Raw genomic sequence first — 17,616 nt, forward strand, 5'->3', positions numbered from 1 at the left:
CCCCTTGGAACCAAGGACATCTTTGCAGATGACACCAAGCTGGATGTGGGTGTTGATCTGTTGGAGGGTAGGAGGGCTCTGCACAGGACCCTGGACAGGCTGGATCCAGGGCCCAAACCCAACAAGGTGAGGTTTAACAAGTCCAAGTGCCGGGTCCTGCACTTTGGCCACAACAACCCCTGCAGCACCACAGGCTGGGGACAGAGGGGCTGGACAGCAGCCAGGCAGAAAGGGACCTGCAGGGACTGATGGACAGCAGGCTGGACATGAGCCACCAGTGTGCCCTGGTGGCCAAGAAGGCCAATGGCTCCTGGCCTGGATCAGGAATGGTGTAGCCAGCAGGAGCAGGGCAGTGATTCTTCCCCTGTGCTGGGCACTGGTTGGGCAGCACCTCGAGTGCTGTGTCCAGTTCTGGGCCCCCCAGTTTAGGAAGGACATGGAGGAGCTGGAGCATGTCCAGAGAAGGGCAACAAGGCTGGTGAGGTGTGTGGAGCACAATTCCTGTGAGGAGTGGCTGAGGGAGCTGGGGTTGTTTATCTTGGAGAAGAGGAGGCTCAGGGGAGACAAGGCAGTGTCAGGGCACAGGTTGGACTTGATGATCTCCAAGGTCTTCTCCAACCTTGCTGATTTTGTGATTCTCTGAAACCACCCTTGGAGCAGTTGCAGGAGGAGCCCTGGGCCTCCTCTTCAGAAGCTCCAGCAGCCCAGGTCCCTCAGCTTCTCCTCACAGCCCCAAAGCCCATCCTGTCAGTCCTGCAGAGCCTCTGCAGCTCCTTGCCCAGAACAGGGAGCCCCACAGCCAGACACAGCAGCCCAGATGTGCCCCCCTGGCCTGGGGTGCCTCTGGCAAGGGAGCAGCACCAGGCACTGCAGGAGCCTGCAGACAATTCCTGCAGCACTTGTGGTGAGACAGAGTGAAAATTTAACAGGGTAGAAATCCATTTGGATTTATGTGAAATGTGCCACTTTGAGCTTGCTAAATATGCTGTTTAGTCTGGTGACTGCAGCCCTAGCCATACCACCCCAGCTAAGGAGAAAGAATGCAAATTTCCACACTAAAAGATAAGAGATAAGAAAGACTCCTCAGACCTTGAAACAGACAGGGCAGAGTGACCCAGGAGTTCTTTCTGTACTTTCTGACAAAAACTGAGTACAAGTGTAACTAGCTGTAAGTGTAATGTGAAATCAGTGTAATGAATATGCATTAACCTATTGTGAAATGCTATGCATATGGAAATTAGTGCGGGTAATAAAGAAGGATCAAGAGTTCTCAGAGGGACTCATGTCTATTAAAGGGCAATGAGTCCCGATATGTGTCCACAGCGCTGTGAATAAACATACCCATTCCCTACAAATCTTAATTGGAATTGTGTGGTTTGATTTTTCATCTGTCTTTCAGTTTGATGTATCAATGACATCCTTCTCCATAGCTTTACCAGAGGATTTCAGCCCCAAGGTCAAGGCATCTCCTCATCCCTCCCATCTGGGACTCAACTTCCACTTCACTGACCTCGGTGTCTTCATGTTGCTCCTCTGTGTGCCTGCCCTGTGTCCTTTTCTCTCACTGGAGGCAGGATGGCAGCACTGGCAGAGTCAATATCTGCCCGGGGCTGCAGATGGTTCCGTGAGCCCGGTCGGGCTCAGTGGCCATTTCTAATTTTGGTCATGGACCCTGGACATGAAGACCAGTTCTTTTCCATAGGAATGAAGGAACAGATCCCCACTGTTTTAGGGGCAAATGAGAGGTGACCACCAGAGGACAAGGCCACCCAGAGCTGGCAGTCTTTGTTCTTAGAGATACCCTTGAATACAGGAAATTTTTTAGGCAGAGTGTCAGTTTTGGCAATGGACATCTGAAAAGACGGAGGGTTCTTTTCCATAGAAAGGAAAGCACGGAGCCCCAGTGCTCCAGGAGCTGATGAGAGGCAGCCCTTGGCATTCGAACATCAGCCAGACCTGTCAGGTGGCCCCTGGCAGGCCAAGCCAGCCAGACCTGGTCCACGTTCCCTCGGTTCCATGGGGCCCCACAGTGTCCCAATGGTCCCTTGCTTCCAGGAGGCCCTGAGGTGTCACAATGCCCCCTTGGTGACACCAGGCCCTGAAGGGTCGGAATGGTCTCCATGGTTCCATCAGGCCCCACAGAGCCATAATGGTCTCTGGGTCCATGAAGCCCCGCGGTGTCACCATGGCCCCTTGGTTCCATGGGCTCCAGTGGTGCCACAATGATCCCCTTGGCTCCATGAGGTGCCCACAGTGATCTCCATGGGAAGGAAAGAACCGAGCCCCAGTGTGGCAGGGGCAGCCACCAGAGGCCAAGGCCAGCCAGGCTTGATGGTACTGGCAGATTTTGGCTGGGAGGAACCCTTGGATATAGAGAATTTTGGGGGTGGAACCCCAGTTTCAGACATAGACATCCAGAGGAGAAGGATGATTCTTTGCACAGGAAGGAATGGACTGAACACCAGTGTTTGACGGGCAGATCAAAGGCGGCCACCAGAGGCCTATGCCAGCCAGACCTCTCTGTCTTGGTAGCTTTTGTCTGAAAGCAACCCTTGGATGTAGGGAATTTGGGAGGTGGAATCACAGTTTTGGCCATTACTGCATAGGTAAGAAGGAGGGTTCTTTTTTGTAGGAAGGAACTCACTGAAACCAAGTGTTTCAAGGCGGGTGAGAGGCAGCTCCCAAGAGGCCAAGGGCAGCCAGACCTGTCTGTCCTGGCAGCTTTCACTTGGGAGCAATCCTTGGCTGTATGGAGCTTTGGAGGTGAAATCCCAGTTTTGGCCATGGGCGCCTGCTCAGGATGGATGATTTTTTCCTATAGGAAAGAGAAATACAAAGTCCAAGTCTTCTGGAAGAAGATGAGAGGTGGCCACCCTTAGGCCAAGCCAGCCAGACCTGTGCCTCCTGGCACCTTTTGTCTAGGGGCTGTCCTTGGACACAGGGCATTTTGGAGGTGGAATCTCAGTTTTGGCTGTGGGTGCCTGGACAAGAAGAAGAGTTCTTTTGATTAGGAAGGAAAGCTCAGAGCCCCAGTGATTCAGAGGCAGATGAGTGCCAGCCCTCAGGAAGCCAAGGCCAGCCAGACTTGTCAGTCCCGGCAGGTTCTGTCTGGGAGCTATCCCTGGATATAGGGAATTCTGGAGGCAGATCCCCAATTTTGGCCATGGGTGCCTGGTAGAGATGGATGTTTTTTTCCCATAAGAAAGAAAAGCACATGGTTCCAGTGTTTGAAAGGAAGATGAGAGGTGGCCCCCGAGTGGCCAAGCCTGCCAGACCTGTCTCTCCTGGCAGATTTAATCTGGAAACAATCTTTGCAGTTAAGAAAATTTGCAGAAGGAATCCCAATTTTGGCCATGGAACCCTGGAGGAGAAGGAGAGTTCTCTCCCACAGGAAGAAAAGCCCAGAGCCCCAAGGCTTCAGGGGCACATGAGAAGCAGCCCTTGACATGCCAGGGTCAGCCAGACCTGTCAGGTGGTCCCCAGGAGGCCCAGCCAGCCAGACCTGTTCCATGTTCCCTTGGTTCCATGGACCCCACAGTGTCACAATGGTCTCCTTGGTTCCATCAGGCCCTGGAGTGTCACAATGTTCCCCTTGCTTCTGCAGTGCCACAATGGCCCCGTGCTTCCATGAGGCCTTGCAGTGTCACAATGGCTTTGTGGTTCCACAGAGCCCTGATGTGTCACAATGGCCCCTGGGCTCCGTGTGCCCTCGCTGTGTCACAACAGCTCCTCTATGACACTGCGGCTGCACAAGGTCACCATGGACCCTTGCTTCCTTGGGGCCCTCATGTTCACATTGGTCTCCTTGATTCCATGAGGCAGCAGAGTGTCACAATGGCCCCTTGGTTCCATGAGGTTCTGCAGTGTCACCGTGGTGTCCTTGGACCCACATTGTCACAACTGACCCACGGTTCCATGAGGTTTCCCAGTGTCACCATGGTCGCTGTCAGAGGCTGTATGTGATCGATGTCCCGAGACACCCTGGGATGCTCGGAATGCCCGTGTGGGGCCAGGCCCGGGTCAGGCCTTGGTTTGTCGTGGGACAGAGCCCCGCCCCCGGCCCTGGCCTGGCAGAGCTGTCAATCACACAGCAGGCGTGGTGCTGATTGGCTGAGCTGTCAATCAATCACGGAGCAGCTGGTTCCTACCCCAACTCTGATTGGGCAATCACCTGGCAGTCCCACCCCAGGGGAGGGCCCATGGAGGCCCAGGGGGTTAAAAGCTAGAGCACGAGGCCAGCCCATGGTCTGGATCCTGCCTTCTCCTGGGGTTCCTCTGTGGTGACGCTGGGACCTGAGCAGTTTGTGCTTCTCTGCGTCTTTATATAGATCTTCTGTCTTTCTGATATTCTCTATTCTCCTCTTTCTAATCCTACTTACCTGGAACTATTTTGGGTAACTTAACATCTTAAGGATTAAAGGTTTTTAGGTTAAATGGGCTAAAAAAAAGAAGTTAATGCTATGATAAGAGTTTTATGTTGAAGTTGATGTTGTATTAAACCCTTTGCCAGAGTTCGTTGACTGTCTATATTTTGCCAGTAAAATTTTGTGTCACTTTGAGCTCTTAGCTCTGTTGGTTAGAGCATGGTGCTGGTATCACCGAGGCTGTGGGTTCAGTTCCAAAGTGGGCAATTCACTTAAAAGCTGGACTTGATGATCATTGTGGGTCCCTTCCCACCAAGAATATTCTCTGCCTCTGGCCATGGTGAGAGTATCTGGTTGGTGTTTCTCCTGTGCACCAAACTCAAATACAGGAACCTTTGGTGACCTCCAGCATTTCAGTGCTCTGGGGTGTTACAGCCCTGCAGGCTCACAATGGCCTCTTATTTCCATGAGGCCCCACAGTGTCACCCTGGCCCCTTGGTTCCATGGGCCCAACAGTGCCACAATGATCCCTTTGGTTCCACAACTTCCCACAGTGTCACACCGGCCCCTTGGTTCCATGAGGATCTGCAGGGTTACACAGGTTTGTGACATTTGTCCTTGCTGCCCCTCATATCCCCCTGCCCCACAAACAGCCCCGAGCCACCCGTGAGGGACAGGCCCTGCTGTGCCAGGCTGGGCTCAGGGCTTGGCCTTTCTGCTTCCCCCAGCCAGCCCAGGCCTTGCTCAGCATTGCAGTTCCCTGCTCTGAGCCTTGGGCTCCCTGCAATCCTGGCCTGAAGGATCTGCTCTCACCAGTCCCTGGGGAGCCTTTGGCAGTCCCTGCCCTCACTGGGGCCCAGTGATGCTCCAAGGGACTTGGAGTTTTGCTCCTGACTCCTTGAGCAGCTTCTTCACCCTTCTCTCAGTGCCTGAGGGTCCTGGACTCAGTCCCAAATCCATGGTGGGGATCATCAAAATACAGAAAGCCCTCACGGGTGCTTTGACTTCATTAAATTGTTTTCAGCTCTCCAGGGCTTGTGCAGCTGATTGGAGCCAGTTTGGAGTTCTATTAAGGAGGAAGATTTCCAAGTGCACCTCATGACATTTTTTCTTCAATCAAATGTGTATTTTTTTATTTTCCAGTTCGGAGAAGAGCTGATAGAAGCATTCCCCAGGTGATCTAGATACTGAAGGTCTCCTTAGGAGGTCTGGGCATGTACAAGAATGAGCCCCCTGAGGGCTGACCCTGTTTGGACAAGCTGCTCCTCACCCCCAGCCTCACCATGTCTGACATCACCCACCTGGCACTGACATCCCTGTGCCCTGCAGCAGAACTTTGTCCCTGAGCTCTGCAGCTCCATGTCCCAGCCCATTGCACCGTGTCCCACCTGCTCTCCTCAGGGCTCTGCCTGCACACAGGCCCAGGAGAAGTTTTCCTCTTGGGAAGGAGAGAATGGAAAAGCCTGAGCAGGTTTCCTAAACAACAAACCCCACTCAGGAGCCACCTGCTCAGTACAGGCTGCCTGGAATGGTGTCACCTTTCTACAAGGGACAGTGTGACCAGAAATGATCTCTGGAAGCAGAATTATCTGAGTCTCCCAGTTGAATTCTCTGTCCCACTCCTTTCCCTGGATCTCTGTTTCAGATGGAAGCTGCTGGTGCCATCCTCACCTTTAACCTCCCTCTGGAATGCAAACAGGTGTTCCCAGGTGTGTTAAGCAGGATTTGCTCAATGTTTCCATAAATCTTTTGTGTCCCCCATGGAAGGAAGGGGCCATTTTGGCACTGAGGGGGTGACATGGAAGCAAGGAGTCAATTGTGACCCTGGGGTCCCATGGAACCAAGGGGCCATGGTGACACAGCAGGGCCACGTGGATCCAGTGGTCCATTGTGACACTGTGGATCCAAGGAGACCATGGAGACACCCCCAGAACCTCATGGAACCAAGGAGTCCATGGTGACCCAGCGGGGCTGCATGGAGCCAATGGTCCATGGTGACACTGCCCATCCAAGGAGGCCATTTGGACACTGTGGAAACTCATGGAGCGAGGTGGCCATTGTGACACTGAAGAAATTCATGACACCAAATATCCATGGGGACACAGCAGGGCATCATGGAACCCAGGAACGGCTGTTGGCAGTGCGGAAACTCCTGGAACCAGTGGCTGTGGTAACACTGCAGCACCAACACAGCTGCTGCACCTTGTCCCCTGCCCTGCACAGCTCCTTGGGAGGCACGGCAGGAGCAGCACCCTGGGAGCCTCAGGATTGCCCCTCTGGGATCCATGGCACACACTCCCAGGGGCTGGAATTCCAGTTCCCAGCCAGGAAAAGATGTCCCTGCCCTTGAAGGCAAAGCTCTTATGGAAGAGCCAAAAGCCAAATGGAGCAAGATCCTACAGGGACATTTCACTGCCAGCCTTCATAACTTCACCCGTGGTTGTCGTAGCTCATGGATTGGGAATTAAATCAGGGCAGGGTCTTTGGTGGGAGCTGCCCTGGGTCAATGGAGACACTGAGAGAGAAACAGAGCAGGCAAAGGAAGGCAGGAGAGAAAGGAGGTGTTTTGGTTTGGAATGACAGGTGTCTCCTAAGGGAGGCAGGAGCCTCTCCTGAAATGGAAAAATGTAGACTCTTTCTTTCTGAATTGTTATAAATTTGAAATTAAGGGCGGGGGGGGGGCTCTCAGGTAAAAATATGGGAGCAGGAATAACAGCTTTTTATTGGAGAAGAAAATAAAAAGATAAAATAAACAATGGAGTAAACCAAAATAACAGTGACAGATTCAGAATACAACCTGACGTCTGTTTGACAGGGTGTTGGCCGCAGTCCAATTGGAATTGTGGCTGCAGTCCTCCTGCAGTGTCAGGTGTGGCTCTGTTGGAGAAGTGATCCTGTAGAAAAGGGTGTCTTCTTCTGAAGAGGAAGAGGCAGCTGTTCCTCTGAGAAATCCAGCCCAGAAAAAGCTTTGTTGGTGGGCCAGAATCTCAAGACTAGATGCAGGTAGGAATGCTTGGCTCCTCCCTCTGGGCAGAGCATCTCACAATGGGATGTTACAGTTCTTATCAGTCATGCAGTGACATTCAATAGCCCATTATCAGCAGATATCTCCCCTGAGGGAGGATTGATTGTGGAAGAGATAAGGAAAAACTGCCCACTTAGCACAGGACAACTGCCATACAGATGGGAAATAGAACACATCTTGCTTTTCAGTCTGGGACAGGAGGTCACAAACAAAATCAGCTGAGAAGGCGGCACTCTGAAAAGCAAACCAGAACTGTCAGAAAATGAATGGGACAGAAATCAATAATTCTGATAGTTTTATTAATTATCAAAATAAATCACACCCACCCATCCCCACACAATCCTGACCCCACAACCTCAAATTTGAATCTCACTTCTCCCAGTCACCTCCCAACCCCATCTCACCCTAGAGGATGTGGAATTGAGTAATTTTGGCATGGGACTGAGGTGGGAAACAGCCACTTTGAGGTGGGATTGAGTAATTTTGGGGTAAGATTGTGGGGTTTCCAATGGGATTGAGTCATTTTGAGGTGACAGAGCAATCCACCTTGGCATTTGGAGTGCAAAGATATGGAGAATACTACCAGATATCCCCCAAGAACCCACAAATCCTCCAGAATATGTTCCCAAACCATAAATTCCACCTCAAATACCTGTTAAATGGTGGGACTTCTGACATCCCTGGTCAATACTCTTTTTAGTCATTTTTCAGGTGTTTTTAAGTGATAAAGACAAATCAGAAGAAAATTAGGGCCAAACCAAAACCAGAGAGCCCTTGAGCATCCCCCGAGCACTGGACAAAACAAACTTGTCAGAAATCAAACTTAACCCTCCATAAAATGCCTTGAGGAATATTTGCTCTTCCCACAAGTCTCTTGTGATGGAAACACAAAGAAATCCCAAACATTAATAAACCAAGAAAAGAAGCAATTCTGTGGCAATTCCAAATTTCATCAGTTCCAGCACAGCTCCAGCTCAGATGCTGGCAGGTTCTAAAAAAAGAAAAATGGAAATTTGGTGCAATACAGATTATTAAAAGGAAGGGAAAGGTCTGTTTAGCTGTCACAAAGGTGAGTGACAGGAACCAAGAAAATAATTATTCTCCCCCCAAGCCTGTGAATTCAGGAGTTATTTGGAAATTTAGCTACTTGAGCTGGGCTTCTTGTAGGACCTTTAGCAGCCTTCTCTTTCTCACCTTGGGGTGAATGAGCCTTGTCAGTCTTGCTGGTATGATTTGCTCCCTTTCCTCCAGTGAATTTAAAAAACTTTTCAAGAAAGAAAATATTTTCTTTACACTGGCCACCCACAACAGTCATTTTCCTCATAAGTTCTCCCAAATTTGCTCAGAGGAAGCTGCATCCAAGTTTCCACGAGTTCCTCCAGAAAGAGGCAGAACCTTCGCAGAGGAAAGACCCATGCTGTTGTCAAAGGCACTTGGGGTCAGACAGCAGTGCCCTGAACTCACTGTGCAAAATAATATTGCAATCTGGTTAATAAAATTGTTAGAGAGATGCCTCTGCCCCAATTAGGGTGCGAAGGACACTAAATCTAAAGTGGATTTTATTAAACAGTAAATGTGAGGTAGAGGGAGAGACAGAAAGAAAGAGAAAAGGGGGGAGAGCAAGGGAGTGACAGGGAAAGACATTTCCCCTGTGACAGGGCAAGTGTGACATTGTCCCCTGTGTGTGGCCTTCCCAGGGTGGGGGTTTTACACCTGAGCCAGTTTGGGTAAGGGGGGTGGTGTTCACCCCCCACCCTGAGCAGGGAGTGCCTCACTGTTTCAGGTTACAGTGTCAGATGTAACCAGAAGTGTTTTCAGTCACCATCTCCAGAAACTGTTATCAACAGGTGGGGCAGTGTTCTTTATCTCTTCCATGGCTCAGCCCTGATAACGCCCTCCAGGGGCCATCTTCTGTTAATGGGCCATTGAGTGTCACTGCAGGGCTGATAAAATTACATCATCCCATTGTGGGATGCTCCGCCCAGGGGGAGGAGCCAAGCATTCCTACCTGGATATAATCTCACCCTTGCAACACCACGACCACCTTGCCTACTGCATTCCCAGAGGACAAGAGCTCCATAACCACCACTGGACCTGCAGAGGAAGACCAGACCCTTCTACAGGAGCACGGCTTTGACAGAATCACGTTCATCACTCCAGCCGGACTGCAGCCACCATTTCATCAGACTGCTACCACCACCCTGACCAACAGGGTGTCAGGTTATATCCTGATCCTGTGAGTTTAAACCAGTGTTTCTGTATCATTGCCTTGATCCTAGTTTTCATATTCAATTGTCATTCTGGCATAAATTCTTCCCCTGGTTTGCCTTCAAACCAGTACAAAATTCAATGTGCTCATCCGTTGTTTTCCTCCCAAAACAGGATTTCCCGTACCCAAACATTCGCCAGATGGAGGAGAAGGTTGCGAGGAAGAGGAAGATGCCCTGGGACACTGAGGCAGGTGAGGAGGAAGTCAGTGCCCCTTTCCCCCTCTCTCCTGCTCCATCTCCCAGCCCAGCCTGGACCCCGGCTGCAGGACAGCCCCGCTGCCGACGCTCTGCTGACGGGGGTGCACTGGGGGCATCTCCTTACCCTTCCTTGTGGCACAGAGGCAAATCCCATCCTCTCCTTGACCTTCCTCCCCCAGAGCAGGAGCTGAGGATGGAGACCAGGGAGGACAAATTCCCACAGCAGAACCTCATGGAAGAGGCTGTTTTGAGCAACTCCACAGTGCATGAATCCCACAAGGAAAACCCCCGGCGATCCTACAGGAGGAGGGGCTGCAAACCCAGCCCAGGGTGCTCTGAGGAGGAAAGACCCACCCAGTGCCAGGGAGGTGGGCAGAGTTTCAGCCAGAGCTCAGAGCTGCTGGTCCCTGAGCATCCTTGTGAGAGACAGAGGCGCTATGAGTGTTTGGAGTGTGGGAAGAGGTTCAGGCAGAGCAACAACCTCATCTGCCACCAGATGATCCACACCGGGGAATGGCCCTACGAGTGTGGGGAGTGTGGGAAGGGCTTCAGCTGCAACTCCAAACTTGTCACCCACAAACGTATCCACACTGGAGAGAGGCCCTATGAGTGTCCTCTATGTCAGAAGAGGTTTCAGACCAGCTCCAGTCTTCTCCTGCACCAGAGGATTCACACGGATGAGAGGCCCTTCCGCTGCCCCGACTGCGGGAAGGGCTTCAAGCACAACTCCACCCTCATCAACCATCGGCGCATCCACACTGGGGAGAGGCCCTACGAGTGTGGGGAATGTGGGATGAGCTTCAGGCAGAGGTTCAGCCTGAACTGCCACCAGAGGATCCACACTGGGGAGAGGCCTTACGAGTGTCCCCAGTGTGGGAAGAGCTTCTCCAGGAGCTCTCACTTGACCAAACACCAACGGAGGCACCGGTAAGGGAAGCCCTGTGAATGCCCCGACTGCAGGAAGAGCTTCATGCACTCCTCCAACTCCATCCTCCATGGGAGGACCCATGTTGGTCAAAGCCCTGGTGACCCACATTCCCTGTGATCCCTGCTGAGAAGACACCTGTAAAGTGGTCTCCACGTCCTCCTGGATCCCCATAGGCACCTGGATGGACACAGGGGCAAGAACACTCATCAGGACTCTGATCTAAACTATAAATTAATTGGGAAGAAGTGATTTGTTGACTTTACACCCCAAAAAATCTCACCTGATCTGTCCAATTATTTCTTCTGGTAGCATCAAGCAGTGTTGCATGACCTTGGAGGTCTTTTCCATGTAAATAATTTCCTTCTTCACCCTGTCTAAACAACCAAAACTGGGGTGAAAATCAAGAAGTTAAACTAAGATATCTTAACCTGCACCATTTACCAGGATTTGGGGGTGAATGTGGGGTTGGTTCAATGGAATATTTGGGAAGATTTGGGTGTTCTGAGGTTATCAAAGCCAGGGGACATGGCCACAATCTCAGAGGTGTGCCAGCAGAACATGTCTACCTGAGCCCACCTGTTCTCCAAGAATTCTGTCTGTCCCAGTCCCTGGCCTGTGTCTCCCCATTTGGGATGTTCTCCCTAAGAGCCCAAATTGCTGCTGAAGTGCCTGAGCTGATCCTGGCTGTAAATGTTCCTACCCACCAACCTCTCTTGGTCAGTGCCATGGGAGGTGGAAGTTTAGGAGCTCCTGAGGGGACTGGGAAGGGCTTCTGTCAATCTTGTGGGCATTTGTGGTGCTGGGAGGAGGCTTGGCAGGATCTGTGAGGGAGGTTTGGGTCCCTGACAGAGCTGTGTGGCTTGCAGGGAATTTGGGCAGGTCTTAGAGGAGATGGAAAGGGGATTTGGTGGTTCTTGAGGACATTTATCTTGCAGGGAGTAGTCGGGGGAGTCCTGGCTGGGATCTGTGGGGTGGTTTCAGGAGTCTGGGAGTGGCTGTGGGGCTGGGAGGGGGTTTTTGGGTAGTCATGATCCCCCAGAACGCCAAAGCAGCCACCAGGTCCCATCCCCCAAGATGCTGCTGGAGGTTGGTGGCTCCATGTTGGGGTTCATCCTCCTGGCTCTGAGGAGGGGTCCCCAGGGTCCATGTGTGTCCTGCCAGAGCATGTGTGACCCCCCCATCCCGGTGTCACCCCCTTGTCCCTCCCCACAGGGCTCCTGCCCCAGCTCCTGCTCCCCCAGAGGGAATTTGGGGAGGGGGCAGAGGGGGTGTGCAGCCCCCACCGGGGGATAACCCCAGACCAGTCCCTTTGTTCAGCACCAAGCTGGGCTCGGGGCTGCAGGAGGAAGAGGCCGGTGGGAAGCAGATCCTGAAGCTGGGACAGTGCTTGGGGTCAGGGCAAGGTCCTGCCCTGCACACCTGGCTCAGGTGTGACCCCGCCCAGGCAAGGGAGTGGCACATTATCATCCCCACGGATCAGGGCTGGGAGCAGCACTTGGAGCAGGGACATGGAAATCCTGGGAGTGACTTGGAGCACACTGAGGGGGGGCCAATCCCCCCACTCCTCAAGGCTCAACCCTTCCCCGCTGGGGAGATGCCAAAGCATTCACAGGGAGCATTTCCCTGCCCTCAGGGGAATTTCTCACAGGTGCCCTGCACTGACTCTCTGTGTCTGTGTGCACACAGGAGTGCCTGTGCTGGGGAAATGTGGCAGAAATGCTGCTCTCTGAGGGCTCTGAGTGCCTTGGGTAGCTGAGCCGGTCAGGCCTGTAAGTAAGGTTAAGTCATGAGGAATAACCTAAGTTAAATTCTTTTGCTAAGTTGTTATGTTTAATATAAGTTGAAAGCTAGGTTAAATACTGTTAAATGCTATTTCTCTGTAAAAATGTGAAGTCATAGGTTATAAATTAGGTTAAATACTGTTAAGCTCTGTCCTTTGCTAAATGGTGAAATTGAAGGTAGAAATTAAGGTTAAGGTATAAGTCCTGTTAATTTAACTCTGTTAAGCTTTTATCTCTTTATTCCTTTTATCCTTGCCCTCACTGTCCTTGTGTCACACACACACACCGGGACAGTTCACGGTTCATTTCTGGTTTGATTGCCTGGATTTTGTTTGGTTTTGTTGTTGCTTTGTTTCCTTGGTTTGCCTGAAGTGTCCAGTCAGGAGCAGAGTGACAATGGCCAAGGAACTTTGCAGTGCTGTCACTTAATATTAAATCTGGTTTTTGCTGATCCCTTGCTGGGGATTTTTTCAGTGCTCTCAAGCCCACGTTGGTAACAGGGTGAAGGAGCCCTGGCCCAGGCTCTGGCCCTGGGGAACACGGGGACGCTGCCGGGGGGTCCCTGTCCCCCTGTCCCACCCCCTCAGCCCCGTCCCCTTGTCAGGCTCTGGGGTCAATCTTGTGGAACATCCTCTGGGGGAGGCTGCAGCTGGGGGCGGGGGAACCCGGGGGGACAGGGGACCCCACGGTGCACAAGCAGCGTTGGACTTCTCTGGGGGAACTGGGAGGGGGGGCTGGGACAGAGTGACCTCCCCAGTGACCTCACACAGCCCCTATGATGTCACACAGTCAGCTGTGATGTCACACACTCTGAGTGATGTCACATTGCCTCAGAGATATCACACAGCCCCTGAGATGTCACACAGACACCTGTGATGTCACACAGCCATCAGTGTGATGTCACACAAACACCTGTGATGTCACAAAGCCATTGTGATGCCACACAGCTCTCTGTGATATCACACAGCCCTTGTGATGTCACACAGCAATTTCTGTGATGTCACACAGCCTCGTGTGAGGACAAACACCGCCTGTGATGTCCCAGATCCAACTCTATGATATCACCCCAAAAAGCCATACAGCAGTGCTGTGATGTCACAGAAGACTGTGATGTCACAAAGTCATCCTGTGAAGTCACAGTCTGTTCTGTGATGTCACAGCCTGCTCTATGATGTTACAACACTCTCTGATGCTACAGAGACACCCTCTATGATGGCAGAGTCTGCTCTATGGCCTCACACCATACTCTGGGACATCACAGCCAGCTCTGTGATGTCACAACAGCCTCAGTGATGTCACAAAACCCCCATGATCTCAGTTACATTGAAACACTGAAGGTTCTTGTACTTTAAAGAGATCCCTGTCAGGGACATGTCTGAGAAAGTGTCCCCAGGTTCCAGATACAGCAGAACACTGGAGGCACTGATGACAGCTGGGGACAAGCAAGGGAAAGGTGTCTCTGGTGCTGAGCAAACCTGGATGTGTTTCAGGAATGCAAAGGGCCCAGGCCTGAGCCCCAGCCCCTGGCAAGGCAGATCCTGTCCCTCCCTCATTGCTCAGGGCTCTTCCCAGGATGGGCACTGGGATGTGGGGATGTGCCATGCCAAGGGCAGGACCATGGGGTGGCCCCTGCCAGGCTGCTGAGCAGGGACAAGGAGGCACTGAGGCCCCAGGGCTGCAAGGGTCACTTGTCCCCTCGTGGCCTCAGGCCCAGGGCCAGCAGCCGTGGCCAAAGTGCTGCACAGGTTGGCTCTGTCAGGGCCTTGCAGCTGCTGCACATCCCTGTGCCCTCTGCAGCCCAGGCTGTCCCACGGTGTCCCTGCCCTGCGCCTCTGTCCCTGCAGGCTGTCGTCATCCCCCGGCTGCCCCACCTCGCTGGCCCTTCCTTTGCTGGCAGCTCTGCCTCCTGCCTGCCCCTGCCTGGCCACACAAAGGCTTGGCCTTGATACCAAAAGGGTTAATTCAGTTTTTACTGTGCCTGTGAACTTTTAACACAGGAACAAGGTGTGCAGGAGCTGCTTTTCCAGCAAGGACAGTTGGAAGTGTAGAAGACATCTGGCTCAAGAATGCAGTGATAGAAAAAGCAAGGACTGAACCTGGGAACTTGAGGTGTGTTTTATGGAAATGGGTAAATTGTAATTCACATTTAGCGACTGTGTATAAGCAACACACTGGTAGAGTTACATGTCCACATAAGGTTAGGAGTTATCCCTCACTAGACCTCAGGCCTGAATAAATGATCCCCTCTTAAATAGCAATTTAGTGTTAAGGACCCTTGTTCTGATATTTCAGAGATTTGGTGACCATGGGACCTCACAGAACCCAGGAGTCAGCTGTAACTCTGTGCAAACTCATGGAACAAAGGGTCCATGGTGACACAGAGGAACCACATGGAACCAAAATCCATTTTGGCACACTGGGGCCACATTGAACCAATGGTCCATTGTGATACCACGGATCCAAGGAGATCATTGTGACCCTGAGAAACCTCTTGGAACCAAGGGGCCATTGTGACACAGCAAGGCCTCGTGGAACCACAGGTCCGTTGTGACACTGCAAGGTCACACAGAACCAAGGTGGCCATGGAACCAAGGTTCTGCTATGGAACCTCATGGAACAAATGGACCATGGTGACACTGTGGAACCAGGGAGACTGTTTTTGGCAGTAGGAAAGCTCATGGAACCCCAAGTCCATTGTGACACAGCAAGGCCTCATGGAACCAAGGGACCATTGTTAAACTGTGCGGCCTCATGGAACCATGAGCCATTGTGACACAGCGTGGCACCTCATGGAGCCAAGAGTCCATTGTTACACTGTGGGGCCCTGTGGCACCAAGGGGACCACAGTGACTTTGTGGGGCCTCATGGAACAATGGAGACTGTTCTGACTCTTTGGGACCCACTGGAACCAAGGGGCCCTTAGAGCATGGCAGGGCCTCATGGAATCAAGGGGACCACAGTGAACACTGTGGGTCTCCGTGGGATGAAGGGTCCAATGGAACCATTGTGTCACCATTGTGTCACTCTGGGGCATCCTGGGACCAAAGGTCCATTGTGACCCAGCAGGGCCTCATGGAACCATGGAGACCATTTCTACATTTTGAGGCCTTGTGAAACCAAAGGGCCTCTGTGGCACTTCAGAGGCTCATGGAGCCAAGGGGACCATCGTGACACTGTGGGGCTCAGTGAAACCAATGGTCTGTTGTCACACTGCCAGGCCTTCTGTGTGGGTTCTCTGCTTTTTTTTTCTACCTGTGTTGTGGTCAGGATTGAAGGTACTTGAGACCATATTTCAGGTTCAGACTCAGGTGCTTCTTGTTTCTTATCAGTGCTGCAGCCTCACAACTGTGAGTTCTGCAGTCTTTCATTAGCAAGTCACAAAATGGCCAAATAGCTCTTGTTACACGGTCTTTTAAAACTATCCAACCAAGAAATGACACCTAAATTATTTTCCCTTTTAACCCAATAACTGATCCCTGAAGCCAGCAGTGCGGACTTTTCGGTCCAATCACAAAATATCACCCAAACCCATGAAGAAGGAGGTAAGAAGAAGTTAAATAAGAAGAACCTGTCTCCACCCTAACACCTCCATCTTGCTTCATATTTATTACTATGTTCTAAACCCCCAAAATCTAACTTTTCCACCCTGTGGTAGTATACATCTCTAACCAACTACGCACCCGTAACCCCAGTGCAGTTAAGCAATTTTGGAAGCCTTCTCCACAGCCTCAGGTCAAACGCAGTGTTCTCTTGCAAGTCTGTGCCTTTCAGCACAGCCAGTTTAAAATTCTCAGCATCCAGGGTTCCAACACTTATGGATTTAGGGACACTCTTGTGACACTAAAGGCCTCACTGAACCATTGTGACACTACAAGGCCTCATTGAACCGAGGGGCCATTGTGACACTATGGAGCCCCATGGAAACAAGAGCCAAGTGTGACACATCTGGGCTTCATGGAACCAAGGATCCAATATGACACCACCAGTGTGACACTGCAGGGCCTCACAGGGCTCTGTGGTTTCCTTCCTATGGAAAAGAACCATCCATCTTTGCAGGTGCCCATGGCCAAGATGGATACTCCTCCTGAAAAATTCCATATATGTGTGGGTAATCCCAGACAAAATCTGCCAGAACAGAGAGCTCTGGCTGGCCTTGGCCTCTGGTGGTCACATCTCATCTAAAGAAAGCCTTTGAAAATATTTGAGCAGGTTTGGCTGCTGGAACATCAATGAGTCTCTCATCCTCTGAAAAAGTCAGATGCTCTTGTGATCATATGTGGATTTTTTTCTCATTGTCCACTATGTGTGAAATATAATTTTCAGCTAAAAAATATTATTCTTATCACTCTCACAGTGTTATCTGACACAAAACACCTCATCTACATATGGATCCAGGTCGCCTGTACAGGCAAACACAATAAAGAATCCATCAGGAATTATTTGTCTCTGCTCCCACCTGTCACATCTCCTCTGGAGCTGGAGGTGCAGCCCCAGCACTTGGGAGGGCTCAAGGGGCCAAAACTCAGCTCCCACACATAGAATGTGTGGACCTTGGATGATCTTCCTGGCCCTGCCCGCTCAGCCAGGCTGAGATGGACACTGATGGTTTCTGTGCCAGGCTCTCCCAGCCCAGCCCAGCTCCCTGCAAGCTCTGCCAGCTGCCCTGAGCTCTGGGCAGCACCAAGGGCCTCTCCCCAGCACAGCCCAGCCGGCTCTGGCCCCACAGCTCTGCTCAGGCCAGGCTGCTCTGGGAATGGAGCAGCTGAGGAATGGAGTCACATCCAGGGGTGTCCCCAGGGCGCAGGACTGGGGCCAGGTCAGTGAAATCTCTTTATTGCTGATCTGGACGAGGCCATCAAGGGCACCCTCAGTCAGTTCCAGGTGAGCCCAGGCTGGGTGGGAGTGTGGCTGTGCTGGAGGGCAGGAAGCTCTGCAGAGGGATCTGGACAGGCTGGAGCCATGGGCCCAGGACAATGGGATGAGGTTCACCAAGGCCAAGGGCCGGGTCCTGCCCTGGGCTCACAGCCACCCCAAATCCCTGGCTGTGCCC

General features: G+C 51.9%; 2 protein-coding genes across 2 annotated transcripts in view; one reads left to right on the forward strand and one right to left on the reverse strand.

Moving 5' to 3' along the window:
• Window positions 1-17,616, reverse strand: part of LOC105760508 (uncharacterized) — a 483,916-nt gene that overhangs the window by 177,723 nt on the left and 288,577 nt on the right. The gene's annotated exons all lie outside the window — the stretch shown is intronic.
• Window positions 1-17,616, forward strand: part of LOC140681225 (uncharacterized) — a 77,945-nt gene that overhangs the window by 8,399 nt on the left and 51,930 nt on the right. Inside the window, exon 3 of the mRNA XM_072920687.1 lies at window positions 10,320-10,784. Coding sequence (XP_072776788.1) covers window positions 10,320-10,784 — 465 coding nt within the window. The remainder of the gene's footprint in view (window positions 1-10,319; window positions 10,785-17,616) is intronic.

The sequence above is a fragment of the Taeniopygia guttata genome, chromosome 33, assembly GCF_048771995.1.
Source record: "Taeniopygia guttata chromosome 33, bTaeGut7.mat, whole genome shotgun sequence".
Taxonomy (NCBI): domain Eukaryota; kingdom Metazoa; phylum Chordata; class Aves; order Passeriformes; family Estrildidae; genus Taeniopygia; species Taeniopygia guttata.